We start from the raw sequence: 26,907 nt of genomic DNA, 5'->3' as shown, positions 1-26,907 counted from the left end.
AAATCCATTATAGTGCTCTGTAATTGGAATTCTTACTAGTAGAAAATGTATTGTAGCACTCTTTCATTTAAATATTACTAGTAGCCTACAAATACGATTGCAATGAGTAAGGCTGGATTTATTAAAAGCAAAATCGGCTTGCCATAGGCTCTCGAATGCTACTGGCTTGTGCCATAGTCAGTCTTCACAGTTGGGGAAAGCCACCAAAGCACTCTTGATCTTTAAACTAGTGCAGTGCATCCACTGTTTAAGATCACAACAGGCAATTACACAGTTGGTTGCTGTCATAAGGCCTCATTCATGAAACACTAGCAGAATTAATTTTTGTGTAAATTGTTCATAAAGCTGATATGACATAAATTTTTCGGATTCATGAAAGTGTTCGTATTTTTTTTAAAACGAACACCTGCTCCCGACCTTGTGTAAATCGTGCATAAGACATCAGAACTTGTTGTGTTCTTTCAAACAAACTGCCATTACTACATTTCGATAGAAGTTTAATTAAAAAAGTAATGAAAAAGTTGTTCATAATTAAATGAGTGAAATTAACCTTAAAGAAATAACAAAAAGAATCACAATAAAGAAGAAGGAAAAAAAAATATTTATTTAGTAACGTTACCCTGCTGCTTGCATTTATTTTTTCAAAGTAGCCTATTTTTCCCAACTCTGCTCATTTCCATCAAAAGTTCTTGACATGAGTTTGCGTTTGAAAAATATATATAAAAAAATGTATGCATCTAACTTGACTGTCTGGACATTTTTTTATTTGATAAGATCTATTATTTAGATTTTATAATTTAGTATAGGTATTGGTAAATCACGTTCAGTTGATATATGGTCAGTGGTTAAACCATAAATGAACACAATGTGGGCATGTGCATAAACAAAACGGGGGAAAAGGAAAACGCCCACATACCGCGTCGTATAGCTTTTAAATCTGTATTACGTTTCGGTCAAAAAAACATCTTCAGGCATTCTATCAATTTCTTTGAAGAAGGGAAGTGAAGTATGCCTATATCACTCTGTACAGTCTTGGATTTACTCGAGATGTTTCTCCAATTATTAAATGAAGGGAGGCTGAAGCCCTCCTAAATAGGGTCTAGCAACGCATAAGTTCCTATCCTCCAAAACGTCAGTGAAAAAATAGGCCTCATCTAAATAAGTCTGAATATTTCAGGAAAGGTGTTTTTCTCGTTGTAGGATGTGAGATTGACAACAAGAGAATAAAAAATGTATGGGGAAATGGTCAAAAGTATGCAAGTTGATAGTAAGGAAGGAAAGCAATATAGGCTACTTGCCTTTATTTGACAGGCAGAGGCGGAGCCAGAGGGGTGTCCGGGGTGGCAATGGACACCCCTGACATCTGATTGGCCACCCCGGGTGCCACCCCAACTTTTTATTCGCAACTGGCAGTTGCTGATGCTGATTGACATCTCATTTAACCAGCGCGCGCAGTTTTGCAACGGACGACGAGCCGAGGATGAGAGACTATAGTTGTAAGATACAGAAGAATAAGAAAACTTCATATTTGAAGTAAATTAAGGTTTAATTGAGTTAATAAGGCGCCAATAGGCTACAGGTTAATCAGATTAGAGAGATCATTTCGCAATTTAGCATAACAATCCTTACGATTACATCTGCGCTAGTAATACATGCATATATCGTGCAGTATGGAAGTTACAGTATACAAATGTTTAGCTAATGTGGGGAAGTAGGATACAGCTTCAGAGAGTAAACATTTAGCAGTTTGAAATTGATTAGCTAGTTCAGTTACTTCAGTTCAGAGGTGGGCTAGCAATGATCAAACTGGTAACTTAGACTGGTAGTGGATTTTAATGTACAGTTATGAAAATGAGGATTTGTAATTAAGATAAAAATGTTGGTAATTGGATGATTAGATGTAACCATAGGCTGTCATATTTTTGCATAGGATCAATTAAAGATGAAAAGAAAGGGAGAGATATATTTTTAAAGGGAGAGTTCTTTTTAAAGAAGCACAAACAGGCAGATGAGGTACAAACAGACACCAGCCCTTGCATCACCACTGGACCCCAGAGCAGCTCCCTAGCTGAGGCTAGTCAGAGTCAATGTGGTCAGACTTCAGGACCACCAACAGGTCAGAGCATCTACCAGACACAGGCAGTCAGTCACATGCCAAGTTCAGGAATTTACGTTGAGATGATTTTGTAAGATTAAAAGGATAGTTCAGCCCAAAATTAATATAATAATCATTTACTCAACCTCATGCCATTCCAAACCTGTATGACCTTCTTCTGCAGAACACAAAAGAAGATATTTTGAAGCATGTTGGTAACCAAATAGTTTTGGGTTCCCGTTGACTTCCATTGTATTTTTTTTTTCTATACTATGGAAGTTGATGGGAACCAAAACTGTTTGGTTACCAGCATGCTTCAAAATATTATATTTTGTGTTCAGCAGAAGAAAGTCAGTCATACAGGTTTGGATGTTTAAAATGTTGGTTCATTTGTTTTCTTGTTGTTGATGGCAGTGGCATTTATATTGTGATTATACACAAATTGTTCTTGTGTTATAAAAAGATGTATCAAGGAATGAGACAGAGACCTCTTGTTCTGAGAAAGACAGTGAGCCAGAGCTGCCAGGAGATGTTCAGCACTTATAAACACTTGTAAATTCTTTCCTCTCTGTAAGTACTGTGTGAAATACTTTTATGTATTTTTTTTGTAAATGTGAGGTTTTTTGTAACTAAACTCAGCATTTAATGTAACAGACACATGGTACTGTATCTTGTCTCCTTGGTACTTAAGCTTTATTTTCTGAAAATATTTATGTTCAACACTTGTAGACACAAACAGAGTGACCCAATACTTTCCTCTATGTACTGTGTGTGTGTGTGTGTGTGTGTGTGTGTGTGTGTGTGTGTGTGTGTGTGTGTGTGTGTGTGTGTGTGTGTGTGTGTGTGTGTGGACCCCCGAAAGTAGCAGTGGCCACCCCAAATATAAAACTCTAGTTCCGCCACTGTTGACAGGGCAGATAGGCAGCCTACAGAATGTTGATGTGAAAAGTAGTGAGCAAAACGAATGATAACTCAACAAATAAAACAAAAATAAAAAACACACCTGTATTAAGTAGATCATAAATATTAGTTATTAAATAGTTAATTAGTTAATTAATTGTCTAATTTATTCAAGCTTTAAAAATCATTATCTCGTGCCAATTGGCAGAATTGAGCGTTTGTTGTGAAGCTGCATCCATTCTCACCTCCACTCAGAGGAGCGCAATTTACCCTGCTGCAGTGCAGCCCTCCATCGCTATTACGACAGAGGGCTTGCACGAATCCTCTCTGCTCTCCTCCATTCCGTCTCGGATTTGGATGTCATGCCACCGGATTTTCTTCATTTATCAGCTGTTTGCATTCCTGTGACAAGCGCGCCGGGGTTATTTTAAGGGTAGGAGATCCCTCTCGACGGCAACATTACAGGTAATGTTTATTTGAACAGATTTGGTCGTTCATCCGCCCTCATGTAAATAGCACTGATATGATTTCCTCACTAATTTACTGCACGTTTGTTTCTTATTACTGCACGATTGAACCAATGGAATTAAATAAATACCGCCAAATTAATTTATTAGCAACTCGATCCAGCTATTTGACTTGAAAGCGACGCTTTCAGAACTAATAGAATTATGGCTCTGCATTGCAATTGGATTTTCTGTGAAAGTGACATATGGCAACAATAGGCCAAAGGGGCTTTCGGTAGCTGTACAGGCGAATTTATCTTGAAACACTGGAAATGATGAGTGCGGTAGTTTTCATGCCCCTTAATGGCTATTGACTATTTGCCAAGGGTTTGAATGGCTAAATGCGTTGAATAGCAAACGGTGCATCTTGTCAGCTGTGCGGCCTGTCTGTGATAGAGTAACAATGGACTAGGAATCACCACACACTGGCCTGCTGTGTGTAGAATATATACCAGATATCATAGGGGGGTAGTCGTATGCACAAGGCGTTTTCACGGAGCTCATAGCCTACTGTATTTCTCAGGGCTGTTCTTTTCTCCATAGCCAACGGAGGGGTGAATGGTTGAGTTAAGCATCGCAATATGTTGTGACGATCAAATCGCTCCAAAAATGTGTCTTGCTTGTGTTATAGGCTGGAGAACACATTGGAACTCAGTTATTCTTATTTCTTTTTTGTTATTTTGTCACATTATTCTTTTAAATGTTAAAATGTCAATATAACCATGTGCCAAGGTTTAGGACAAATAGGCTACACCCATGTATGCTGTGAATACACAGATGGGTATATATAACGTTTGCCTTTAATACGCTGATTTGATTGGACAGGCGAGAGAGAGAGAGGTATAGAGAGAGAGAGACAGCTTATGCTATTCGACTCATCAGATCTACTTTTAATATCTATTGTAGGCCTACTGCGGTTGTGAACTTGTAAATGTCCAATATGCTTAGCATAAATTTGATTAATTTGATTAAGTAGGCTTAATAAAAGTATTTTTTTTTTTTACTTTATTTGTTGTATAGCTTTACAATATTATGATGTTTGAATAACAAGCCGTCAAAATTATGTTTTCCAATAAACATCTGGGAGTAGTAACATCTAGAATACTTCATGAAATGTTGTTCTTCTTGGAAGCCCTATATGGACGTTTTAGAGGAAACCCAATACTGGAATAGGCCAATGATCACCAGTTTGATTTTTGGAAGTTTGTGAAGCATTATTTTTCAGTGTTATGATGCTTTGTCAAAATCCATGCCGGTAAAGTCCAGCAAACTAAAATAAAAAAAAAAAAGAAAGTGAAATAAATATAGCAGAAAATATTAAGTACGTTCTACATTGAATAATTTATTTTAAGCATGAACTTATTATATAAGTTCATAAATATTAAGTATATTCTACATTCAAACATGTTCAAATGAATGCTCTAGTTTAAAAGTAATTGTTATTTTTTTATTGTTTGTTATTTTTACAATGTATCATTATGTATTAATCCTAAAGTATAAAGTCTTGCCATATTTATTGTCTAAATTGGATACATTTCATTGGTAAATAAAATAAGTACATTTTACTTAACCTTTCAAAGCTGGTGTTCCCAGCATGCATTGGGCTTGAATAATTAATTAACTTGCATGGATTCACTGTTATCAAGTTTATTTATATTTTTTTTAATGATTTTTTTAAATTCTTTTTATTGTTAATTTTGTTACGTTTGGAAACTTCTTGTTTTGTGCAGTCTTAAGTTCATTTTCTACTCAAAATTACCTGTTCATGATCAAAATAATTATCTGTTGATTGTCACCATCATAGTGTTTTTTGCACCAAGTTTTGAGGTCTGTGTGTGCAGCTCTATGTATGCTGGGTGGTTTTGTCTCATACATAACATGCATTAAGTTGCTTATCTCTGTGGGAAGCTTCTGTATGTCATTTAGTACATTATTAAATATATGTTTGAAAGGAAAATTCCAAATGTAGAATGTTCTAATAAGATGTTTTTTTAATTGAACTACGTTTATGTATATCATATTTGTAAGTAGAAGTTAATGAATTTACTGATATGTTTAAGTTCAATCTACTCACACACTTTAATCAATAATGTGTCATAAAGTAGATTTTAAGTCTGATTGCTTGGGGGAAGAAGGTGTCATGTAGTCGGCTGGTGCGGGTCCTGATGCTGCGATACCGCCTGCCTGTTGATAGCAGTGAGAGCAGCCCATGACTCGGGTGGCTGGAGTCTCTGATGATCCTCCAAGCTTTTTTCACACACACCGCCTGTTATATGTCCTTGAGGAAGGGAAGCTCACCTCCAATTAAGTGTCTGGCAGTTCACACCACCCTTTGCAGGTCTTTGCGGTTGTGGGCGGTGCTATTGCCGTACTAGGCGGTGATGCAGCCAGTCAGGATGCTCTCTACAGTACTGGTGTAGAACCGTGTGAGGATGTGGTGGTTCATTCCAAACTTCCTCAGCCGTCTCAGGAAGAAGAGGCGCTGGTGAGCTTTCTTCACAACGGCCTCAGTGTGGACGGACCATGTGAGTTCCTCAGTAATGTGGACACCGAGAAACTTGAAACTGCTGACTCTCTCCACCAGTGCTCCATTAATGGTGATGGGCTGTGTTCTCTGTCTTTCCTCCTGAAGTCCACTACAAGCTCCTTGGTCTTACAGACAGAGAGATTGTGCTCCTGATACCAGTGTTTCATCATTGTCAGTGATCAGACCTACCACCGTCGTATCGTCAGCAAACTTAATGATGGCATTGGAGCTATGTGTTGCCACGCAGTCATGTGTGTATAGGGAATACAGGAGTGGGCTGAAAACACACGTGTTGAGGGTCAGTGATGAGGAGATGTTGCTGCCCATTCTAACCTCCTGACGTCTGCCTGACAGGAAGTCCAGGATCCAGCTGCACAGCGAGCTGTTTAAGCCCAGAGCCCGGAGTTTCTCATCAAGCTTGGAGGGCACTATGGTGTTAAATGCTGAGCTGTAACAAACAGCATTCTCACATATGTGTTCCTTTTTTCCAGGTGGGAGAGAGCAGTGTGTATTGTAGATGCAATGGCTTCATCAGTGGAACGGTTGTTGTGGTAGGCAAACTGCAATGGGTCCAGAGAGGTGGGCAGCACATAGCAGATGTGATCTCTGATTAGCCTCTCAAAGCATTTGCTGATGATGGGGGTCAGAACAACAGGACGCCAGTCATTTAGGCAAGTGATTTTGGCTTGCTTCGGTACAGGCACAATGGTTGATGTTTTGAAGCATGTGAGGACTACAGACAGGGAGAGGGACAAGTTGAAAATGTCCGTAAAAACACCAGCCAGTTGGTTCACGCACGCTCTGATGACGTGGCCCGGAATGCCGTCTGGACCTGCGGCTTTACGGATGTTCACCCATTGGAAGGATTGGGTTACATCCGCAACAGAGACGGAGAGTGAACCAACCTCTGTAGTGTCGGCCACGAGTGCTCTCTCCACGAGAGCAGTGTTGTTGTCCTCGAAACAAGCATAAAATGTATTAAGCTCATCCGGGAGAGAGGCAGCGGTGTTCACAGAGTTTTTATTCCCTTTGTAGTCCGTGATGATGTTAATTCCCTGCCACATACTTCTAGAGTCGGTGGTGATGAACTGTCCTTCAATTTTGTGAATGTACTGGCGTTTGGCTGCACTGATAGAGTTACTGAGGGATAACTGGCTTGTTTATGCTCCTCCGCATTCCCAGAATTAGAAGCGGAGGTCCGCGCATTAAGTGCGGGTTAATGGTGATGTTCGCGCGGCACTCTCAGCTCGCAGAGCTTGTTGTCCAGAGACTGAACATTTGCTAGTAGTATGTGCTTACCTTTGTCTTTTTGGGTGATTTTCAAATATTGTTGTGATTCGCCTCAGAGCTGGTTGGTTTGGTTCTTGGCTTAGAACTCTTTTATGAATGATTTTTTGAAAAGTCTGTGTAAAAAATGTATGGGAGAAATACTTGCAGAATACAGTGGAAAAAATGGGCGGGCACTGTTGCACTTTATGGGCTGAATAATTTATCTTTCTTTATGTGAGTTAACACCATCACTGGGATTTTGAAAACATTCTCATTATTAATACAGCACACACATCCAATACTAAATCATCTCATTGATAGTAAGCTCACCCTGCTGGAGGCTGAGGGTTGCTATTTAGTATGACTAAATTTATAAAAGGAGCTACTGATTACAGTTAAACTTGAGAAAAAGGTGAGAACCCATAGGGGACCACTACCTTGCCAGGTCTGTATGACATAATTTAAGTCATAAAGTGTTTTTATGCATGAAAAGGCACATTTGTAATTGTTCTACTCACATTGTCCTAATATAACTTTCAGACTAACTTTGTCAAATTAGCTTTAATAAGATGAGATTAATTGTTTCAATGTAGTTGCAAGAAGCTACTTTATGTTTGTGCTAGTTATATAGGGTTCTTAATAAGATTTGAGGCTTTTGTCTGTGGGGTTTTAATTATGAAATAAGCCAATAATATATCCATCCCCTCAAGGGGCCATTGTGCTTGGAGCTGGATGTTCAGTTTCACTAGTCTTGATGATGTCATCAACTAAGGAATCAAGGAGAGATCTCAGGGGAGAGATGGGGAGAAACCTGTGACAGTCAGTGGAATTACCTGATGCAGACGAAAGCCCTTGGCATCTGTTATCAATATAGGTTAGACCATTTTTTTTGTGAGTTTTTGAGTGACCACTGATTTTTCCCAAATTGTCTTAATTTGACTGGAACACATCTCCTTTATTGACACAATCAAATTTATTCAAAAAGATTTGCTGTGTCTGGATACATCATCACATTTCAATTTTAAAATGTTTAACAAAGGCAAAATATTTACTAAAGTACAGATTGTTGAGATTAGACTGGATGTCCCTTGAAATGTGTTTTTGCAACTGTAAGATTGTGTTCTGCAACTGTAAAATAAATTTTTAAAAACCCCATTAAAACAAAATGTTGCACCCCCAACTTTCTTTTTTAATAGGAAGTACATAAACACAGGAAGGAAATCAGTGCTAGTCAAGCCATTTCATGAGGCCTTTAAATTAATGCATTACACCTGACATGACTAATGTTTGTCCTCAACAGATGGAGAGAGATCTCCATTAGCCCCATTAACTACTTTCAGTCGCATCAAGATTGAGCAAATCAGTGGCATTGACCTTTAGGAGCAGTGATGGCAACTTGCAGCACCTTTCACTCTGATTGGATAGAGTAAGTTTATCCTCTATCCATGAAGTTTTACAATGAATTACTATGTTTTCTCCATTATTATTTTTAGGTGAATAGAAATCACATGGAAGCTAATTAGAAAAGAAGTTAACAGTGATTCATTATGTTAATGAATGAATTGAATGATGTTTTCATCATAATCCTTACTATTAGTGTGTATATGTTTCTGCCTGTGTTTAGCTTGTAGCATGCGTTCCCTACGTAAGACTGTGCTGTTAGCTCTGGTAGCATCAGTGGTGCTGGTTTTGGCTGTACTACACTCCTGGCCTACTCGAGTCTACAGCACTGTGGATGTCAGGTACAGACCAGGCCCTGGAGCTGAACGGCTGCTGGAGGAGAGGCTTCCAGAGCCGGATCCGAGTGCGAGCACCATTCCTTATCATGTGAGGGAGAGTGTGGCCAGGTCAGTCAGCCATCACAAGATGACAGAGGATTTGTTATGAGATATACGTTTTCAAACACTATCTGTACTGTGAAACACAAATGAGGTGTTAGGTAGAATATCCAAGTTACTCTTTTCCATAGAACAAAAGTGGGTGGTCATTCATACTTCAAGCGCCAAAAAGGATACAAAATACAATAAATACAAAACACTACTTGTGTGCTATATTTCATGTATTCTGAAGTCATACAATAGCCTTTGCTTGAGGAAAAGACCAGCATTTAAGTAATTCTTCACTGATAATCTTCCTCTGCCCTGTAGATCTCAAATCTCATTCACGCTTGTGTTCAATTAAAAACTAGTTCTTTTAGATTTGTCGTGCCAGGCTTGACATTATTTATTTTTGTATACCGTGACCGATCTCGATGCAGCAATTTTGAAAAATGCGACTGCACATGAGATTTGAGAGGTACAGCAGATGGAAGATTATCAATGAGCAATGACTTAAATGCTGGCCTGTTCCTTGGAATAGCTTGGAATAGCACACAAGTCATATGGACTACTTTTATGCTGCTTTTCAGGAGCTTGATAGGATACATCACCATCCAGTTACCTTGCATGAAAAACAGAGGCTCTGACATTCTGGCTAAGATCTCATTTTGTGTTTCATGGAAGAAAGAAAAGAATTATAAATTATAAATTATTCCAAACATTTACATTTTGGGAAAACGATTCCTTTAAACATAAAAAAAAATAGCACAGTATAATAAAAAAAAACATAAATTTTTCTTCAGGTGAGAAATTCAGTGATAGATTGATAATTTGATACCTCTCCTCCTTTTCCGCAAGGCTCCTAGCTCGGAATGGGTGCGTGTGTGAAGGAGAGAGTAGAGGGGTCAACTTGCCCTTTGCCCAACTGTTGTTCCCTCGAGTGTCTGCCCACCCCCTGCACACTGCTTTTCAGGCCTCCCAGCTCCATGAGATGAAGAGACGGCGCGCCAAAGAGTACCAGAGCTTCCAAATGAGGTGCATTTACTCATTTAATACTTGTGTTTCACATAATACAATTATGATAGAGGCGAGTCTATCATCAGTGATGGACAGGGTACAGTGGAGATTGGTATTTTTTTGCTCATTTAATGAAAAATTATCAACATGCTGAAATGCATGAAGTATAAAAATGCAGAAATGCATGTTATATCAGGATTGGGCAAAAAAAGTGGTAAAGTAGTTAAGATATTTTGGTGAAAATTAAATATATATTAATTCAATACAAAGTTCAATAGCTTCTTTGATACCATTTTTGCGAATGATTTACACAACATGCTTTATTTTTTTTATAAATGTTATTTAAAACTACAAATAAAGGGAGGGAAATGTGCGTCTGTCCATTCAGGTTTTTGCCCTGAGGAGCCAAGAATGAGGTTCGGCCATAACAGTGGCTTCAGCGTCGTGGCCGGGAGGACACAACCTCTCGAACCTAGACGTTCCCTGTCTGTCGCTCACTTCGACATTGTGTCGAAGAAGCGACAGTAGGGGTCCATATTTAATTACGCCATGCGCTGAACTGTGTACTTGTGCGGGTAGGCGGTTGCGTGCCAAAGCGACAGGCTGCGTCAGACTGCACGTACCCTTCCCCAACGCCCCATAAAATCATCATAAACCTTATAAACCCCAAAGGGGGGGAACAAGGCGACGTCCCAAGCATGGGAGCAGGCCACGCCTTTTCTCTTTCTATGTTTCTAGCATAGAGTTAAAGCGTCTGGGGCCATCTTAGCATTATCACATGCATCAGGGAAGGTGCTCTTTTCCAACTCCTATTCTTTCAGGGGGAAAAGACTCCACGGAGACAACCACCTGCCCAGGCTGGGGATAGGTAAAGAGGGGCAAAATACGTCACATTGGTTTTCAGTCCACATGTGGGAATGGCGTGGTGGTAGATCCTACCTGCTGCGAGGGAGGAGTTGCTACAACATGGCAACCGGGAGGCATCGGGGACTGCCCAAGGGAGACTCGGGTCCTCCTTGGCGAATCCCTTTCTAAAGCTCTGCATGCGGCCCACATAAGTACGCAAGGCACATACTGGACACAACAACGAAAAGGCTGGGTCTGTCTCCTCCCGGGGCAGTTCTTTCAGGTTCACTATTGGTCCCTGAAGGGGGTCGTAGGAACTTTGGGCACGTAGCCCAGTCGCGATCTTAAAACGACATGAGTGTCTGCCGGACCAAACTCCAGGCAGGTGTCGCTGACAGAGAACGCTTGCAGGTCCCCAACCCTCTTGATGGAAGTGAGTGCGATCAGGAGGGCCGTCTTCAGGGAGAGGGCTTTGAGCTCGACTGATTCTAGAAGCTCGAAGGGGGGAACAGGCTTGGCCGGGGAGGGTTCAACCTCCGGGCGCCTCTAAGGAACCTGATAATTAAGTCGTACTTAGTCAAGGACTTGCCATCAACTGTGTCATGGTGGGCCGCAATAGTGGCTACATACACCTTCAAGGTGGAGGGGGACAGCCTCCCCGCCAACCTCTCCTGCAGAAATGAGAGGACTGACCCGACTTCGTACCTCTGTGGGTCTTCAGACCGGGAAGAACACCAATTTGCAAACAAGCACTACTTCAGGGCATTAAGTTGCCTGGTAGAGGGAGCTCTGGCTTGGTTGATCATGTCTACGATGGCAGGAACCCCAACTTGGGAGCCGCTGTCACCCCAAGTTCAGAGATGCGTGAGGCTCTCAAGAGAGACCCCTAGTGTTGCTTCTTTGACACAAAGTCGAAGTGAGTGACAGACGTGAAACACAGGAGTTTTGAAAAAATTAAACGTAATTTGGAAAAAAAAATTAACAGATTTCAAAGGGCCCTATGATTTACAATTTTGCATTATATTTGATTCCATTTATTCAAATTTAATGAAAATTCAGGTATTTAAAATGCATTTTTGATTCAATGTAATATTCTGTATGAACATGAAATAGAGTGTCTGACATTTCTGAAAAAGTTTAGCACAAATCTTATAGAAGTAAATATGAAGTCGCAGAAGATAACATACATATATATGTATACCTGTGTTCCTGTGTGTAGGTCACAGACTCCAGCTGATCAGCTGATTGTAGCTGAAGCTAACAGCCCCCTGCAGTACCCAACACAAGGTGTGGAGGTTCGGCCACTTAAAACTATCCTTATACCAGGTATTATCCTTTATATCCCTACATGCATGAACATTACCATATGACTGAATTCACTAACACTTGTGTTAAAAGTTGTGTTAAGAGTACTGCAAAGCCTTAATCAATCTTTAATCTTTATTAAAGTGAATTTTTAACTAGCCCAATTACTTAACTTCACTAAAATAATAAGTTAGTGATCCAGCAAGAAGTCCACAATCCCAGTATTGATGTCACTTCAAAATGCACCCTTTAAAATATTATCTCAAATCATAAACAGACATCATCTATTCGGGAGTCTAAATTATGAAATGTCTTGACCTTTTCCAGATTGCAAGGAAGTCTGATATGTTTCGCTGTGTAGAATAATAATATGAAGTTCTTGTGTTAGATCTGAAAAGAGCATCAAATGAAAGTGGGTTATGATTTAGTTATAGGGTCTAGACAATAACAATACACGGTTGTGATGTATTGCAGGTTTGGCCTTAAAAGAGCTACCCAGAGGTGTCCACAACGTAAGTGCTATTTCAGATAAATTATGGCTGATTTTTGAGCATGTGTGTTTTGGATGATCATGTTCAGGCATCAACTACTGCATTCACTTTATTTATCTGAAGCCTTGTCTACTACATTCCTTTCACTGACCATGTTTACATAAGCGTCATTTTCTTGGTGTATATTCTGGATGAGCCATTATTCTCAAAAGTAAAACATTTGTCACATCTATTGGAATATTCTTGTGATCGACCTATTTCAAATGAATTAAGTCTCTTTTAAATACTCTTTGCCTGCTATTTACTTCTGGAAATACTGCAGACACTTGTTTATTATTTTACACAGTTTTTTTTTGTAATTTTACACAGTAATAAACCAATTAAACTCATTCATGACCTTAATGGAATATTCTGGGTTCAATTCAAGTTAAGCTCAATAGATAGCATTTGTGGCATAATGTTGATTACCACAAAAATAATTTTGACTTGTCAAATTGTAGGAAGTATAAACTAAATTTTTAAATGGGCTTAAACTTAACACAGAAATGGTTAGTAAGTGATTTTATGACACTACAATCATGTTAATACACATGTTTTTTACTTCTTATGGCTATACCTTTGAAACAGTGAGTAATTTAATGTTTATGGATTGGCCCATTCACTTCCATTGTAAGTGCCAGATTTTTGAATTTTTTAAAGAAAAGGAGGGGTAAGTCAAAATAATTATTTGTGGTTATAAATATTATGCCACAAAGGCTGTCGATTGAGCTTAACTTGAATTGAACCCAGAATAATCCTTTAACAATAACACAAAAGATTGTGATGAATTGCAAAATGTAGGTCATGAGATACCTAAAAGTGTACACCTTGACAATTGCTTTAATTTTTGGAAAAAGCAAAAATCTGTTTCTTCAATAACTTGATATTTCAAAACTGTTTATATCTAATATCACCCAGAATCCAGATATAAATGAATTTTCATTTCATGGTTTACATGAACCAAAATTCGGATTAATACCTTGCAAATGCCATCTGTCTTAGTCAAGTTTCATAAAACCGATATATTGGCTTATCTGGTTTGGCAATCAGGTTTATATGTTTATATGCCGCTCACAGTACATAATCGGAATATGACCAAATTCTGATTAATATCGGAATATTCTTGTGCATGTAAACATGTCAGTTGCTCACCTATCTCTTCTTCTTCCTTTCTCTTTTCCTCACTTTTTTATTATTTGTCTTTCTTTGTAGCTGAACTTCTCAGCATCTCTGGGCACGTTTAATGTGGCAGCGGAGGTGGAGGGGGTAAAGGTCAGAGGTGATGGCGAGATGCACATGACCCTGAGCAGCAGCCTTTTACTCAGTCTAAATCGTCAGCTCCAGTTCATCACCTATACTAACACTCTGTTCCACCCCAGCACTGCTGAAACAGGTATGCACCCACATATATTTTGCATGATATTTTGTTTGTTTTAATTCAGTGACACTCAATTTTAAGTGTGGTTTAAATGTCCCAATACATTTTGGGGGCACATCTGAATTGTCAGCATATTAATTTATCTAGAAACAAACATTATCTTGAATTTGCACACATAAACATGGGAGGACTAGATAATGTTTATTTCATATGTAGTTTTTATGTGATTGCGATTCAGTGCAGTTAGAAACAGAAGGACATCAAGCTCTTTTCACCATCAAGATCCGTCATGGAGTAACACCCAAACTCTACAATACAGGGTCTGATGCAGATAAAGGTGAATAAACACAATCTAATTCTCTGCTACAAAATTGCATGATATGCTCTCTTTAACTATGCTGCTATAATTTTATTTATTATTTTAATATTAGAGGCATCCACAGATTTACACTTCCTTAATGCTAAAGATGCTAATGCTAAAAAAAGTCATATTAATTGGTATTTTATATAACAAAACTACAAATGTAGAATTGTAGCCACGTGTTTTCTCATGCATTTAACTTTCCCTCTATTCAATCTCAGAGTACAACATTAGCGCTCTTGTGACTATAGCAACTAAAACCTTCTTGCGCTATGACAAGCTCCAGGATTTAATTGACAGCATACGACGGTACTACCCAACTGTCACAATAGTGATAGCAGATGACAGTGAACACCCGAAAACGGTGTCAGGCCCATATATTGAACATTACATAATGCCCTTTGGAAAGGTATGACTCTTTATGGCCTATTCCTAAAGTGCTTATATAATAAAAAAAATGTATGCAGTATAATGGAATCTGTTTGTGTTTCTGTGTCTCAGGGCTGGTTTGCTGGTCGTAATCTAGCCGTGTCACAGGTCACCACCAAGTATGTGCTCTGGGTGGATGATGACTTCATCTTCACTTCCAACACAAAGCTGGAGAAGCTGGTGGATGTGCTGGAGAAAACCACACTTGACCTGGTGAGGAGCTGAAGTGTCCTTTACACACATTTTCAGAAAATGCTACTTGAAAATTAGTTTCCCCGTCTGTCGCTCACGTCGACGTTGTGTCAAAGAAGCGACACTAGGGGTCTCTCTTGAGTACCGAATATACCTCTGATCTATGAAAAAAGGCTAATGAGAAGTTGGCAGACATAATTTGCATGTCCCGCCCCCGTACATACTGGTATAAAGGTGGGAAATGCGTCTGTTTCATTTGGAAATTTTCTTCGGAGCCAATGGTCGTGTATGCAGCGACTCACACACCTGTTCCTCTACCTCTGAGCGATCTGCTGTTGGATATACGGCGCACTTCAGCGGCTTTCTCCTTCTCTGCATGGCAGTGCAGTTAGCCCCTGGGCGCTTCCACAGTGCTAACTTAAAAGAGTGATTTTCTCTAAAAGAGTATTTTCCTCTAAAAGAGCAATACACAGCGGCGTTGAACGTCCTTTTCAGCATGCGTCCTTATAAAGATACCTTTCCACCCCTGTGAATTTCCTGGATGCGGTAGAGTGCTCTCTGCTTCAGATGGCCACAGGCGCTGTCTTGTGTATCTGGGCTGCTATCACACCGAGGCAACGTTTGTGGATGGTTCATGTTCTCACTGCGAGAGCATGACCATGGCAACGTTGCGGTCGCGGCTTTCCTTCAAACGAAGGAACGCCACTCCAGCCGCCCCCCATGTCGCTCCTTCTTCCCACGGTATTGAGGACGACGCGGCTGGCGATGGAGGCGATTTAGGGATGAAAGCCGGCTCGGTTTTGCCCCGCCCCCCAGCACGCTCGTTGATTTCCATTCGGGCTCGAGGCAACAGCGGCTCGCCTCACAGCCAGCCTGCATATCCTCTGGAGCCCCCGAGCTGGATGAGCTCGCTGCTGCATCGGAGAGCGGTTCGACATCTGACGCGGATGACTCGTCTGGGCTGCCGCATTCAGGCCAGCACGCCCAGGCTGAGGCCGACGCCCAGATGTCCGACATGCTTGCCCGGGCCGCCGCCAGGGTGGGGCTCGACTGGAACCCTCCGTCCTCCCCACAGCCGTCGCGGCTGGATGATTGGTTCCTGGGGTCTGCGCGCCGCTCATAGCCACAACCTCCCGGTCCCTTTCTTCCCGGAGGTGCACGATGAGCTGACGACTGGATAGGGCAGTTGCGATCCACCTATCCCCCGAGAACGCCGCCACCTAGTGGGGTCACCCTGTGCTCCCCTCCAAGGCATGTAGGACGACGTCATTATTAGCCGCCAAAGCCTACAGCGCCACCGAACAGGAAGCTTCCGCCCTGCATGCCATGGCCCTCCTGCAAGTCCACCAGGCTGCAGTACCCACATTCTCAATAAAATAACTATTTCCTTTGTCTCTGGGTCACCTGGCCCGCAAATGCCATTCTCACGGCACTCTGCCACCACACCTCAACAGTCCCGGCATGCTGTACGTGGACCCCCTGCCTTCAGCCCCACGACTGTTCCCCCGGCCGGCCGGTTCTGAAGAGTCTAGAGGACACCTCCACCGGACATCCTCCTCAGTCGCTAACCCGCCCCCTGCCGGGTGTGCGGAGCAAGGTAAGTGCTTCAAGTCCTCGGGACACACCTTTGCCTCCTGACGCTTTATTACCTGCTCCGCCCCGCTGCTCGCTTCCATCAAAATTAGTGCACTCGCTTCCATAAAAATTAATCGTCCCATTAGTGCCCCTAGCACGGAGCTTGGATGCGTGGCTTTCACTTCCAAACCCGTCATAATGGCTGGCCAGTATTATCCGACTTGGTTACGTGATTCAGTTTGCCGGGTCCCCCCCCACTTCGGGGGCGTCCGCTTTACCGCAGTACACGGCAAACATGCCGAATCCCTGCGCGCGGAAATCGCGACCCTCTTACTCAAAGACGCGACGAAGAAGGGTTTCTACAGCCCTTACTTCATCGTACCCAAGAAAGGCAGCGGCTTTGGACTTGCGAGTTTTCAACTGGGCTTTGCACAAACCCCCGTTCAAAATGCTCACGCAAAAACGCATCTTAACTTGCGTCTGGCATCTAGATTGGTTCGCAGCAGTAGACCTGAAGGACAAGTACTTCCACATCTCAATATTGTCTCGACATCGACCCTTTCTACGGTTCGTGTTCGACGGCCAGGCATTCCAGTACAAAGTCCTCCCCTTCGGCATGTCCCTGTCCCCTCGCATCTTTACGAAGGTCGCAGAGGCAGCCCTTCCCCACTCCGAGAAGCCGACAGCCGCATACTCAACTACCTCGATGACTGGCTCATTCTGGCCCACTCCCGAGAGTTACTATGCGCCCACATGGACCAGGTACTCAGGTCCACTGGGAAAAGAGCAAGCTCGCCCCAGTTCAGAGCATCTCTTTTCTCGGCGTGGAGTTAGACTCCGTCTCAATGTCAGCGCGCCTCACCAACGAGCATGCACAGTCAGTGCTGGAATGCCTCGCCGCCTTCAGGCCAGGAACTGCGGTCCCTTTAAAACTTTTCCAGAGGCTCCTGGGGCATATTGCATCCTCCACGGCGGTCGCGCCGCAGGGGTTGATGCATATAAGACCGTTTAAGCACTGGCTCCAGATTCGAGTCCTGCGATGAGCATGGCGACGCAGCACGCACCGTGTCAAACACCCGCCTGCCGCCAAACATTCAAACCCTGGGCAGGAGTCCCCTTGCAGCAGGTGTCCCGACGCGTCCTGGTCATGACTGATGCCTCCAAATTGGGTTGGGGCGCCTTGTGCAACGGGCACGCAGCTGCAGGCCATTGGAAAGGGCCCCGCTGCGCTGGCACATCAACTGCCTAGAGTTGTTGACTGTATTCTTTTCCCTGCGGAGGTTACTCCCGCTGGTTCAGGGAAAACGCGTCTTGATCAGATCAGACAGCACCACCGCGGTAGCGTACATAAATCGCCAAGGCGGCGTACGCTCCCGCCACATGTCACAACTCCCCCGTCGTCTCCTCCTTTGGACTCTGCGTGCCACTCACATCCCCAGCAACCTCACTGTGGTTGCGGACGCGCTATCACAACAACGCTTGCCCAGTGGAGAGTGGAGGCTTCACCCCCAGTCGGTCCAGCTGATTTGAGAACAGTTCAGCAAGGCTCAGGTAGACCTGTTCGCCTCCCAAGAGACCTCCCACTGCCCGCTTTGGTATGCCCGAACAGAGGCTCCCCTCGGGGCAGACACACTGGCACACAGCTGGTCCATGGGGCAGTGCAAGTACGCATTTCCCCAAGTGAGCCTTCTTGCACAGGTGCTGTGCAAGGTCAGGGAGGACGAGGAACAAGTCACTCTAGTGACTCCCTATTGGCCCATCCGGGCTTGGTTCTCGGACCTCGTACTCCTCGTGACAGCCCCTCCCTGGCAAATTCCCCTTAGGAAAGACCTTCTTTTTCAGGGATGGGGCACGCTCTGGCATCCGCACCCAGACCTCTGGAACCTCCACATCTGGCCCCTTGACGGGACGAGGAAGATCTAGCTGGTCTACCACCTGCCGTCGTAGACACGATCAACAGAGTCCCCTATAAGTATAAGCATAGTGAGAAAAATGGTTAAGTTCACGTCTAGCTAAAATGAACAAAGCAATTGATGGAAAAAGACAAAGAATTAGACCCATTGCTAAATTATGTCTTGAAGCTCTCATCGATTTAAGTCCTTGTTCACAATGACTAGGTATTCTCCAACTCGTAGTTAATCCAAAAATGTATGGATGGATGAGAGAAGATAGTAAGACGCAATGGCAACTCAGATTGCTTCTATGTCCCCATCTGAAAAGCAAGTTATCCCTTAAGTGTTTAAGCCTGGGAATAGTGAATTAGTATAGAATGGATTCATTATAGGATGAAGGATGGTGAAGAACTCCATAGTGTGGATGCTGCACTGCACCTCAGCTTGGTTAAGCTTCCCTCTCAAACTTTTACATTTAGTACCCAATTTTATATTTAGGCCCTTGGTAGATGCCCAGAAAATGTAAATGTAGAGTAGAGATTGGAATACAGCATTTGAGCAGCTGATTTACTATATTTATTTTTAATAATAAGACTCATCAAGAAAGTTTTCTGCTCCATTGGCACTATGTGAGTGTTGAGTCTATCAGGTACACAGCAATTTTTGAATACCTATGACGACTTTTTCCATCAGGAAGCAAGGTGTTTTTCAAAGTCCCTCATGTGGTGAGCTACTTATACCTTGGGAGCTCATCACAGTCCCTCATTAAACTTTTTATTCGAGAGAGATCTGCCCCACCTCACAATATCCACAGCAACAGGCTCCCTCACTCCAGTCTCTGCTAATTAAAATACTCTCAAGTGGTTGAGGAATTGTTACAATATGTTTTGGTTTAACAATGGTTTTAGGAAAAAATCTAAAACATAGTTGACACAACTGTTAAAAAAAAGAGAGACATGACATTACCATTCCTTTCTGATAAGCTGTTTCTCTTAATGATGTACAGGTGTTGTTTACCTGTCTGCTTGAAAATATTATTTCTCTGACAGAGGCCAAACTCTCTATGACCAAGCATCTTTGCTACATCATGGAAAATACATTGCACATAAAGGTTCCCTATCATCTTCACTGTTTTTTTAATGAAGGCATTTGAGATTTTAAGTGCTTAAAAAGTGCCTGTTGTAAGTGCTGACATGTACAAAAGCAGTAGGAGTGGATGCATTCCAAATATCCACGTGTTTCAAAATGCCCCATCTTCTGGCAGGTCATCCCTGTCTACCTAGATGAGGGAGGGAACAAGTGGAGGGAAACAAAATAAAACGCAGTACGTCCTTATACGCCATAATGATGTACCAAATGAAAAAAATTATATTTAAAAAGAAAGGGAAAAGGCCAATGTGGAGCGGGAGAGAGAGTGGAGAGAGAAAGAAGGAAAAAATAAATAAATGTACTCACCGGTTCTCTGATATGCCATAGCTTGGTCCTCGGCCAATCCTCCACCCTCTAGCGGACGACAGCCATGCCTCCCCGGGAGGATCGGAGGCAGTCCACTGGCCCCTGGTGGACGGAACACCCCACCGCATTCCGGTGGATGGAAGGGGTCTCCCCCACCCCTGGCAGCTGTCCTCCAGCACCAGACGGTCGGACAGGAGCCCCTCCTCCCCTCGCGGTTAGGGGCAGGGTGTGTGGAATCATGAACTGGCCCCGCCCTCCACCTTGCCACAATGACAATTACAATAAACATCTGATTTACACATAACACAGTTTACACATCTTGTTACACAATATACAATATACACCTAATAATATACAATATACAGTATACACAAAATAAGAAGACTGTATACAATAAAATACACTGTACCCCTCCCCCCTTGTAATCAGTGGAAATAAATATGACGCGTTGTGTTGACATTCAGCTGTCAATTAATAGTCAGTTGCCAGTGTGTTATTAAGTGAAGTATAAAATGTGGGTCCAGGCTGAGGCTAATAAAGTGCAGTGCTCATATATGTATCGTGAGCGATCAAGAGTTCAGAAGTCTGATTGCTTGGTGGATGAAGCTGTCATGAAGCCGGCTGGTGCGGGTCATGATGCTGCGATACCGCATGCCTGATGGTTGCATCCCAGAAGGGAGAGTAGCAATGGTCCAAAACCCGGTCCCCTCGTGTGTTGAAACTGATGTGTTGGTAATATTTCAGTGCTATTGACTTGAAGTAGGCTTTGTTAAAGTCCCCAGTCACAATGAACGCAGCGTCAGGGTGCGTGGTTTCCTGCTTGCTTATACTCTCATACAGTTCCTTGAGTGCCCGGTCTGTGTCAGCTTGTGGGGGGATGTACACAGCTGTAATAATGACCACTTTCAATTCCCTCTGTAGCCAAAATGGTCGACATGGAAGCTTGAGAAATTCCAGATCAGGAGAGCAGAAAGACTTGATAGAATGTACGTTCATCTGATCACACCAGGATTTGTTGATCATAAAACATACACCACCACCTCTGCTTTTACCAAAGAGGTCTTTCACTCTGTCTGCTTGGTGCACGGAGAACCCCACTGGTTCGATAGCTGAGTCTGGAACCTCCACAGACGTCCAAGTCTCTGTAAGGCAGATAATGCAGCAGTCACTCATCTCTCATTGGAAAGAGATCCAAGCTCTCAGCTTGCAGAACTTGTTGTCCAGAGACTGAACATTTGCCAGTAGAATGCTGGGTAGCGGGGGTTGATTTGCACAATGTCTTGACCAGCTGATAAGGCCAAAAAGACATTTAAAACCATCAAACAGGAAAAACTGGGGTGACCTTCCGGTGGCGCGAAATGGAGTTGACCCATTTTCTGAAGCTCTATTTGACTTACCTTAATTTTCTCACCTAGTCCATTTTATTTGTTAATAACAGTAACAATCCAGTAGTGAATAGTTCACAAGATAACGACAAGCCAAGTAAAGTTAAAAATGGCGATAAAGGCACAGAGGAGAAAGAAACAAAGACGGTGAAAGCAGGCGACGGCGCTAAAAGAGCAGATGCTAGTATGAACTAACCAGCCCCATTGGCCAGTAATGACGATCTCATGGCTGGTATTAATGCACTCAGCGGCAATATGGACAATAGGTTTAACAAAATTTCAGCCTCACTTTCCACAGTGAAATGTGCATTGGATGAAACGTGGGTGGAGGAAATTGAAAAGGTTGCGAATGCACATGAACAGCGAATATCCGGATTATAGGTATAAATGAAAAAGAGGAGCAAGGTCAACATAATTTTGTCGAGAAACTGCTTCCAAAGCTCTTGGGTGAGGAGCATTTTCAAAAGCCAATACAGGTTGATCGGGCGCACCATAGTTTAAAGCTGGCTTCTAGTGGCAGACCGAGAGCAATCATTGCCCGGCTTCATCATTAGCAGACCAAGGAGCTTGTATTTCGCCTAGACAGGCAGAACCAGCTGCTGTTCTACATGGGGACACGGGTGGCGATTTACCCAGATTTGACCACGGATACCTTGAAAAAGCGACAGGTGTTCAACAACATTAGAGAGAAATATAGAGCTAGGAAGATACGGTGTGGCTTTCGCTTCCCGGCAAGATTCATTGTAACGGTGGACGACATCGTTTGAGACCACGGAGGCGGTGAACAAATTCCTGAGTGACAAAGTAGTTTACTGGTCAGTTCCCTGTCAAACACCATGAAGCTCTGAATCATCGTTCTGAGTAATTGGAATGGACTATAATGCAAATGAGAAACAGATTGAACTCTTTTACAGTATATGACTGATTTGTGGTGAGATTTTCTAATAGTTCAGAGGTAAGATTGATTGGAGCCTGTTTTATTTTGCGAGGTGTAACAAATGGTAACCTATGTTAATGATACTGTGATGTTAGGTTTAAGTGAAGTATGGAAATATTGTTTTACTGGGGGTATGGGAAAGTATTCTCTATGTTCTATGAGGAACTATGCAACAGTTATTATGTCATCATTCCTAATTTATGTTACATAAAATTGTTTTCTTTTACATTTATGCATTTGGCAGACGCTTTTATCCAAAGCGACTTACAGTGCACTTATTACAGGGACAATCCCCCGGAGCAACCTGGAGTTAAGTGCCTTGCTCAAGGACACAATGATGGTGGCTGAGGGGACCTTCTGATTAACAGTTATGTGCTTTAGCCCACCACGCCACCACCACTCCCAGTTTTTAAGGGCACTTTATCAAGAACACCTATTCGATGGTTATGTCTCAGAGTACCCAAAGCAAAGGGTTAGTTAGGTTTGTAAGCTGGAATGTACGGGGTCTGAATAGCCCATTAAAAAGGGGGAAAGTATTTTCACAACTAAAAACATTTAAAGCAGATATTTATTTTCTCCAGGACACACATTTGATACGAACAGCACAGAGATGCCTTCGGCCTGTGTTGTGCCTCTTACGTATATCAGTCAAACATTTCAGGAAAAGCTAGAGGAGTTGCTATCCTTATAAGGAAGAATTTCCCTTTCATACGTAAGCAAACTATTGCAGATCAAAACGGTAGATACTTTGTGGTTTTGGGGTGATCAATCAGACTCCAGTTACGTTAGTCAATATATATGGCCCAAATTTCGATGATCCTTCATTTTTTACTAAAGTAATTGATACTCTTCCTAACCTGCAAGACTCAAATGTCATCATCGGGGAGACTTTAATTGTGTTTTAGATCCAGCTCTTGACAAACAAACAAGTCAGTTAACTGCATCAAAGTCTTGTAAAACTATTAATAATTATATTAAAAATCTCGGTATAGTAGATATCTGGAGAGTACTTCACCCCTCTGATAGAGATTATTCCTTTTTCTCTTCTGTGCATAAATCTTACTTGAGAATTGATCATTTTTTAATTGATTCCAAATTAATATCTATGGCAACCACCTCAAAATATCATAATGTGTTAATATCAGACCATTCCCCACATTCATTGGATTTGAATTTAGGCGTAGTTAAAGGAGAATATACATGGCGAATGAATAACAGTCTATTAAAGGACAAGCGGTTCAGTGATTATCTCAGGGAGAAAATAGAATTCTTCATATCTACAAATGATAAAGGAGACGTTCACGATTCAATTCTTTAGGAATCTATGAAAGCTGTTTTAAGAGGAACTATAATAGTATATGAGGCTGCAGAAAGAAAACAGGAAAAAGAAAAATTTTAAGAAATTGAGGACATGCTAATGCAGTTGGAGACAGAAAATAGAGCCACTCAGACTGCTGAAACCTTGAATAAAATTATTGAATTAAAATATGAATATAAGTGTCCATGTCTAAAAATGTATTAAAAATACTCAACCAAGTTAAGCAGCAATACTTTGAACTAGGAGATATACCGCAAAAACTACTTGCTCGATAATTGAGTCACGCCCAAGCATCTCAAGCTGTACACTCAATAAAATCGGATAGTGGCAAACTCTTTAATAATCCTATTGATATAAATAGATGTTTTGCTAAATTTTATGAAGCTGTATATTGGTCCCAGGAAAATACAACTTCAAACAAAGCAACTAATTTCCTAGACAATTTGAATCTTCCCAAAGTAAATGAAGATGCAGTAAAATATTTAGATGCAGATATAAGCCTTAAAGAGATTAATAAAGCAATTTCTTTTCCAAATAATAAATCCCCTGGACCACATGGGTTTACCATTGAATTTTTCAAGAGATTTTGTGATATAATTTCCCCCTATCTTGTGCGTTTGTATAAACATAGTGGCAATGCCTCTGAGCTGCCTCCTACTTTATATACAGCCAATATAACTTTTTATTCCTTAAATATTTCCTTAAATACCCAAACCAGAGAAAACATAAACAAAGGGAATTTTGGGATTGGTTACATTTGGAAGTCTCGGGGTCTTTATCTATACTTTATCTGCATACAGGAGGTAATTTAGATGAAAGACCCAGGAGGTAAGCACACCCCTAAGCAATGGCCAGAATTGGTTTACATAGTTAAAACTATATTACCAGATATTAACGGTTGTGGGGATGAGACCATAGTACCAGGCCAGAGTCCCAAATGAATAAAATCCCAGATATAGTTTAAATTTCAACCAAAATCCCAATAATAATCAGATAAAAGAAGATTGGTTGCATAATGTGGGTTCCCCTTCTGTCACTCACCCGACGTTATGTTGAATGAAGTGACACAAGGGATTTTCCTTGGGAGCCTCGTGTACCTCTGATCATGAGAAAAGGCCAATGTGAAATTGGCAGACAGAATTTGCTTGTCCCGCACCCAGACATACGGATATAAAGGGAAGCGGGTGTGCATCTGTCAGTCAGATTTTTTCTTCGGAGCCAAGCAGTTGTGCAACAGCAAGCTGAGTTCACCACTGTTCCACTCACCTCTATTGGCAAGAAGCACTGTTGTTGGATCTTACAGCACATTTCCAGCTGGTGTTCTCTCTCTCCGCACGCTGTGCAGTCCACGCCCCTGGGCGCTTCGGCAGCGCTTTCACTGCCTTAAAGTGTGTTTTCCCCTCCTAAAAGAGTTTGTTTCTCTAAAAGAGCAATACACAGCAGGCGTTGAACGTCCTTTTCAGGACACGTCTTTTTCAAGATGCCTTTCCGCCTCTGTGTAGTTCCTGGATGTGGTCGATTTTTCTCCACTTCTGACGGTCATAAAAGCTGCCTCGCATGCCTGCGATGGCATCATCCAATTCTGGGGGCTCAAGGGAGAATGTCATCGCAGCTGCATTGGGGAGCGTCACAGCGGTGTCTGATGCTGATGACTCATCTGGGCTGCCACCTTTGGGTCTGCTCGCCCAGTCTGAGACTGACACGCGGATGTCTGCTAGCCGCCGTGAACGCGAGACTGGATTGGAAACTTCTGCACACCCACCCTCATGGCTACTCGATCGGTTTCTCGGGTCAGGGCACCGCTCATAGCCAAGCCCCGTTTCCTTTCTTCTCTGAAGTGCATGACAAGCTGATACGGTCATGGAGGGCACATTTTACTGCCCGGAACCGACCCCTCCGCTCGTCCACCCTCACTATCCTAGATGGCGGGCGGCCCACGGGTACACGGAGGTCACCCAGGTGGACAGAGTGGTTGCGATCCACCTTTGTCCCGAGAAGGAAGCCGCTTGAAGGGACTGCTCGATACTCTCCTCTAGGATGATGTCATCACTGACCACGAAAGCCTACAATGCAACTGGACAGGCCGCCTCCGCCCTGTATGCCATGTCTCTCCTGCAGGTCCACCAAGCCAAGGCACTCAAAAATCTGCACCTGGGTAGTCCCGACCCCAACATGCTGCAGAAACTGCTCTCTGCCACCGACCTTGCTCTCAGTGCCACGAAGGTCACAGCGCAGGCACTCGGGCAGGCGATGGCCACCCTTGTGGTCCGCGACAGTCACTGCGACAGTAGCGTACATAAATCGTCAAGGCAGTGTGCGCTCTCGTCATATGCCACAACTCGCCCGCCATCTCCTCCTTTGGAGTCAGCCGCGGCTCAGGTCGCTGCATGCCACTCACATCCCTGGCAACTGCAACACAACGGCGGACGTGCTGTTGTGACAGGTTTCGCCTAGCAGAGAGTTAAGTCTCCACCCCTAGGCGGTCCAGCTGATTTGGGACCGATTCGGCATGGCACAGATAGATCTCTTTGCCTCACAGGACAACACCCACTTCCCGCTCTGGTACTCCTCTAAAGAAGCTCCTCTCGGGACTGATGCACTGGCACACAGCTGGCCCCGGAGGCTGCGCAAGTACGCATTTCCCCCAGTGAGCCTCCTTGCACTGGTGCTGTGCGAGATCGGGGAGGACGAGGAACAGGTAACCTTGGTGGCTCCTTACAGGCCCACCCGGACCTGGTTCTCGGATCTTACGCTCCTCGCGACAGCACCTCCCTTGAAAATTCCCCTGAGGAAGGACCTTCTTCTCAGGGATGGGGCACCCTCTGGCAACCGCGCCCAGACCTCTGGAACCTCCACGTCTGGCCCCTGGAGGGATGTGGAAGATCTAAGTTATCTACCACCTGCAGTCGTGAAGATGATCAACCAAGCCAGAGCTCCCTCCACCAGGTCACTTTACGCCCTAAAGTGGCGCTCGTTCACGAATTGGTGTTCTTCCTGAGCCGAAGACCCACAGAGATGTGCAGTGCTTTCATTCCTGCAGGAGAGGCTAGAGGCACCTCCACCTTGAAGGTGTATGTATCTGCTATCGCAGCCCACCATGACGCAGTAGAGGGCAAGGTTTCCTTCAGAGACCCCCGGAGACTGAACCCTCCCTGGCCAAGGCTGTTCCCCTC

General features: G+C 42.9%; 1 protein-coding gene across 1 annotated transcript in view; it reads left to right on the top strand.

The window, feature by feature from the left end:
- The first annotated feature begins 3,298 nt into the window (after nucleotides 1-3,298).
- Nucleotides 3,299-26,907, top strand: part of b4galnt1b (beta-1,4-N-acetyl-galactosaminyl transferase 1b) — a 45,364-nt gene continuing 21,755 nt past the window's right edge. Inside the window, exons 1-11 of the mRNA XM_052129620.1 lie at nucleotides 3,299-3,460; nucleotides 8,008-8,171; nucleotides 8,598-8,723; nucleotides 8,922-9,144; nucleotides 9,973-10,149; nucleotides 12,197-12,303; nucleotides 12,757-12,794; nucleotides 14,025-14,205; nucleotides 14,429-14,527; nucleotides 14,773-14,960; nucleotides 15,053-15,193. Coding sequence (XP_051985580.1) covers nucleotides 8,930-9,144; nucleotides 9,973-10,149; nucleotides 12,197-12,303; nucleotides 12,757-12,794; nucleotides 14,025-14,205; nucleotides 14,429-14,527; nucleotides 14,773-14,960; nucleotides 15,053-15,193 — 1,146 coding nt within the window. The 5' untranslated portion in view covers nucleotides 3,299-3,460; nucleotides 8,008-8,171; nucleotides 8,598-8,723; nucleotides 8,922-8,929. The remainder of the gene's footprint in view (nucleotides 3,461-8,007; nucleotides 8,172-8,597; nucleotides 8,724-8,921; nucleotides 9,145-9,972; nucleotides 10,150-12,196; nucleotides 12,304-12,756; nucleotides 12,795-14,024; nucleotides 14,206-14,428; nucleotides 14,528-14,772; nucleotides 14,961-15,052; nucleotides 15,194-26,907) is intronic.

This window comes from Xyrauchen texanus, chromosome 7 (genome assembly GCF_025860055.1).
Source record: "Xyrauchen texanus isolate HMW12.3.18 chromosome 7, RBS_HiC_50CHRs, whole genome shotgun sequence".
NCBI classification, from domain to species: domain Eukaryota; kingdom Metazoa; phylum Chordata; class Actinopteri; order Cypriniformes; family Catostomidae; genus Xyrauchen; species Xyrauchen texanus.
The sequence above is the reverse complement of the archived record's forward strand: the minus strand, read 5'-3'. Positions and strand labels throughout refer to the sequence as shown.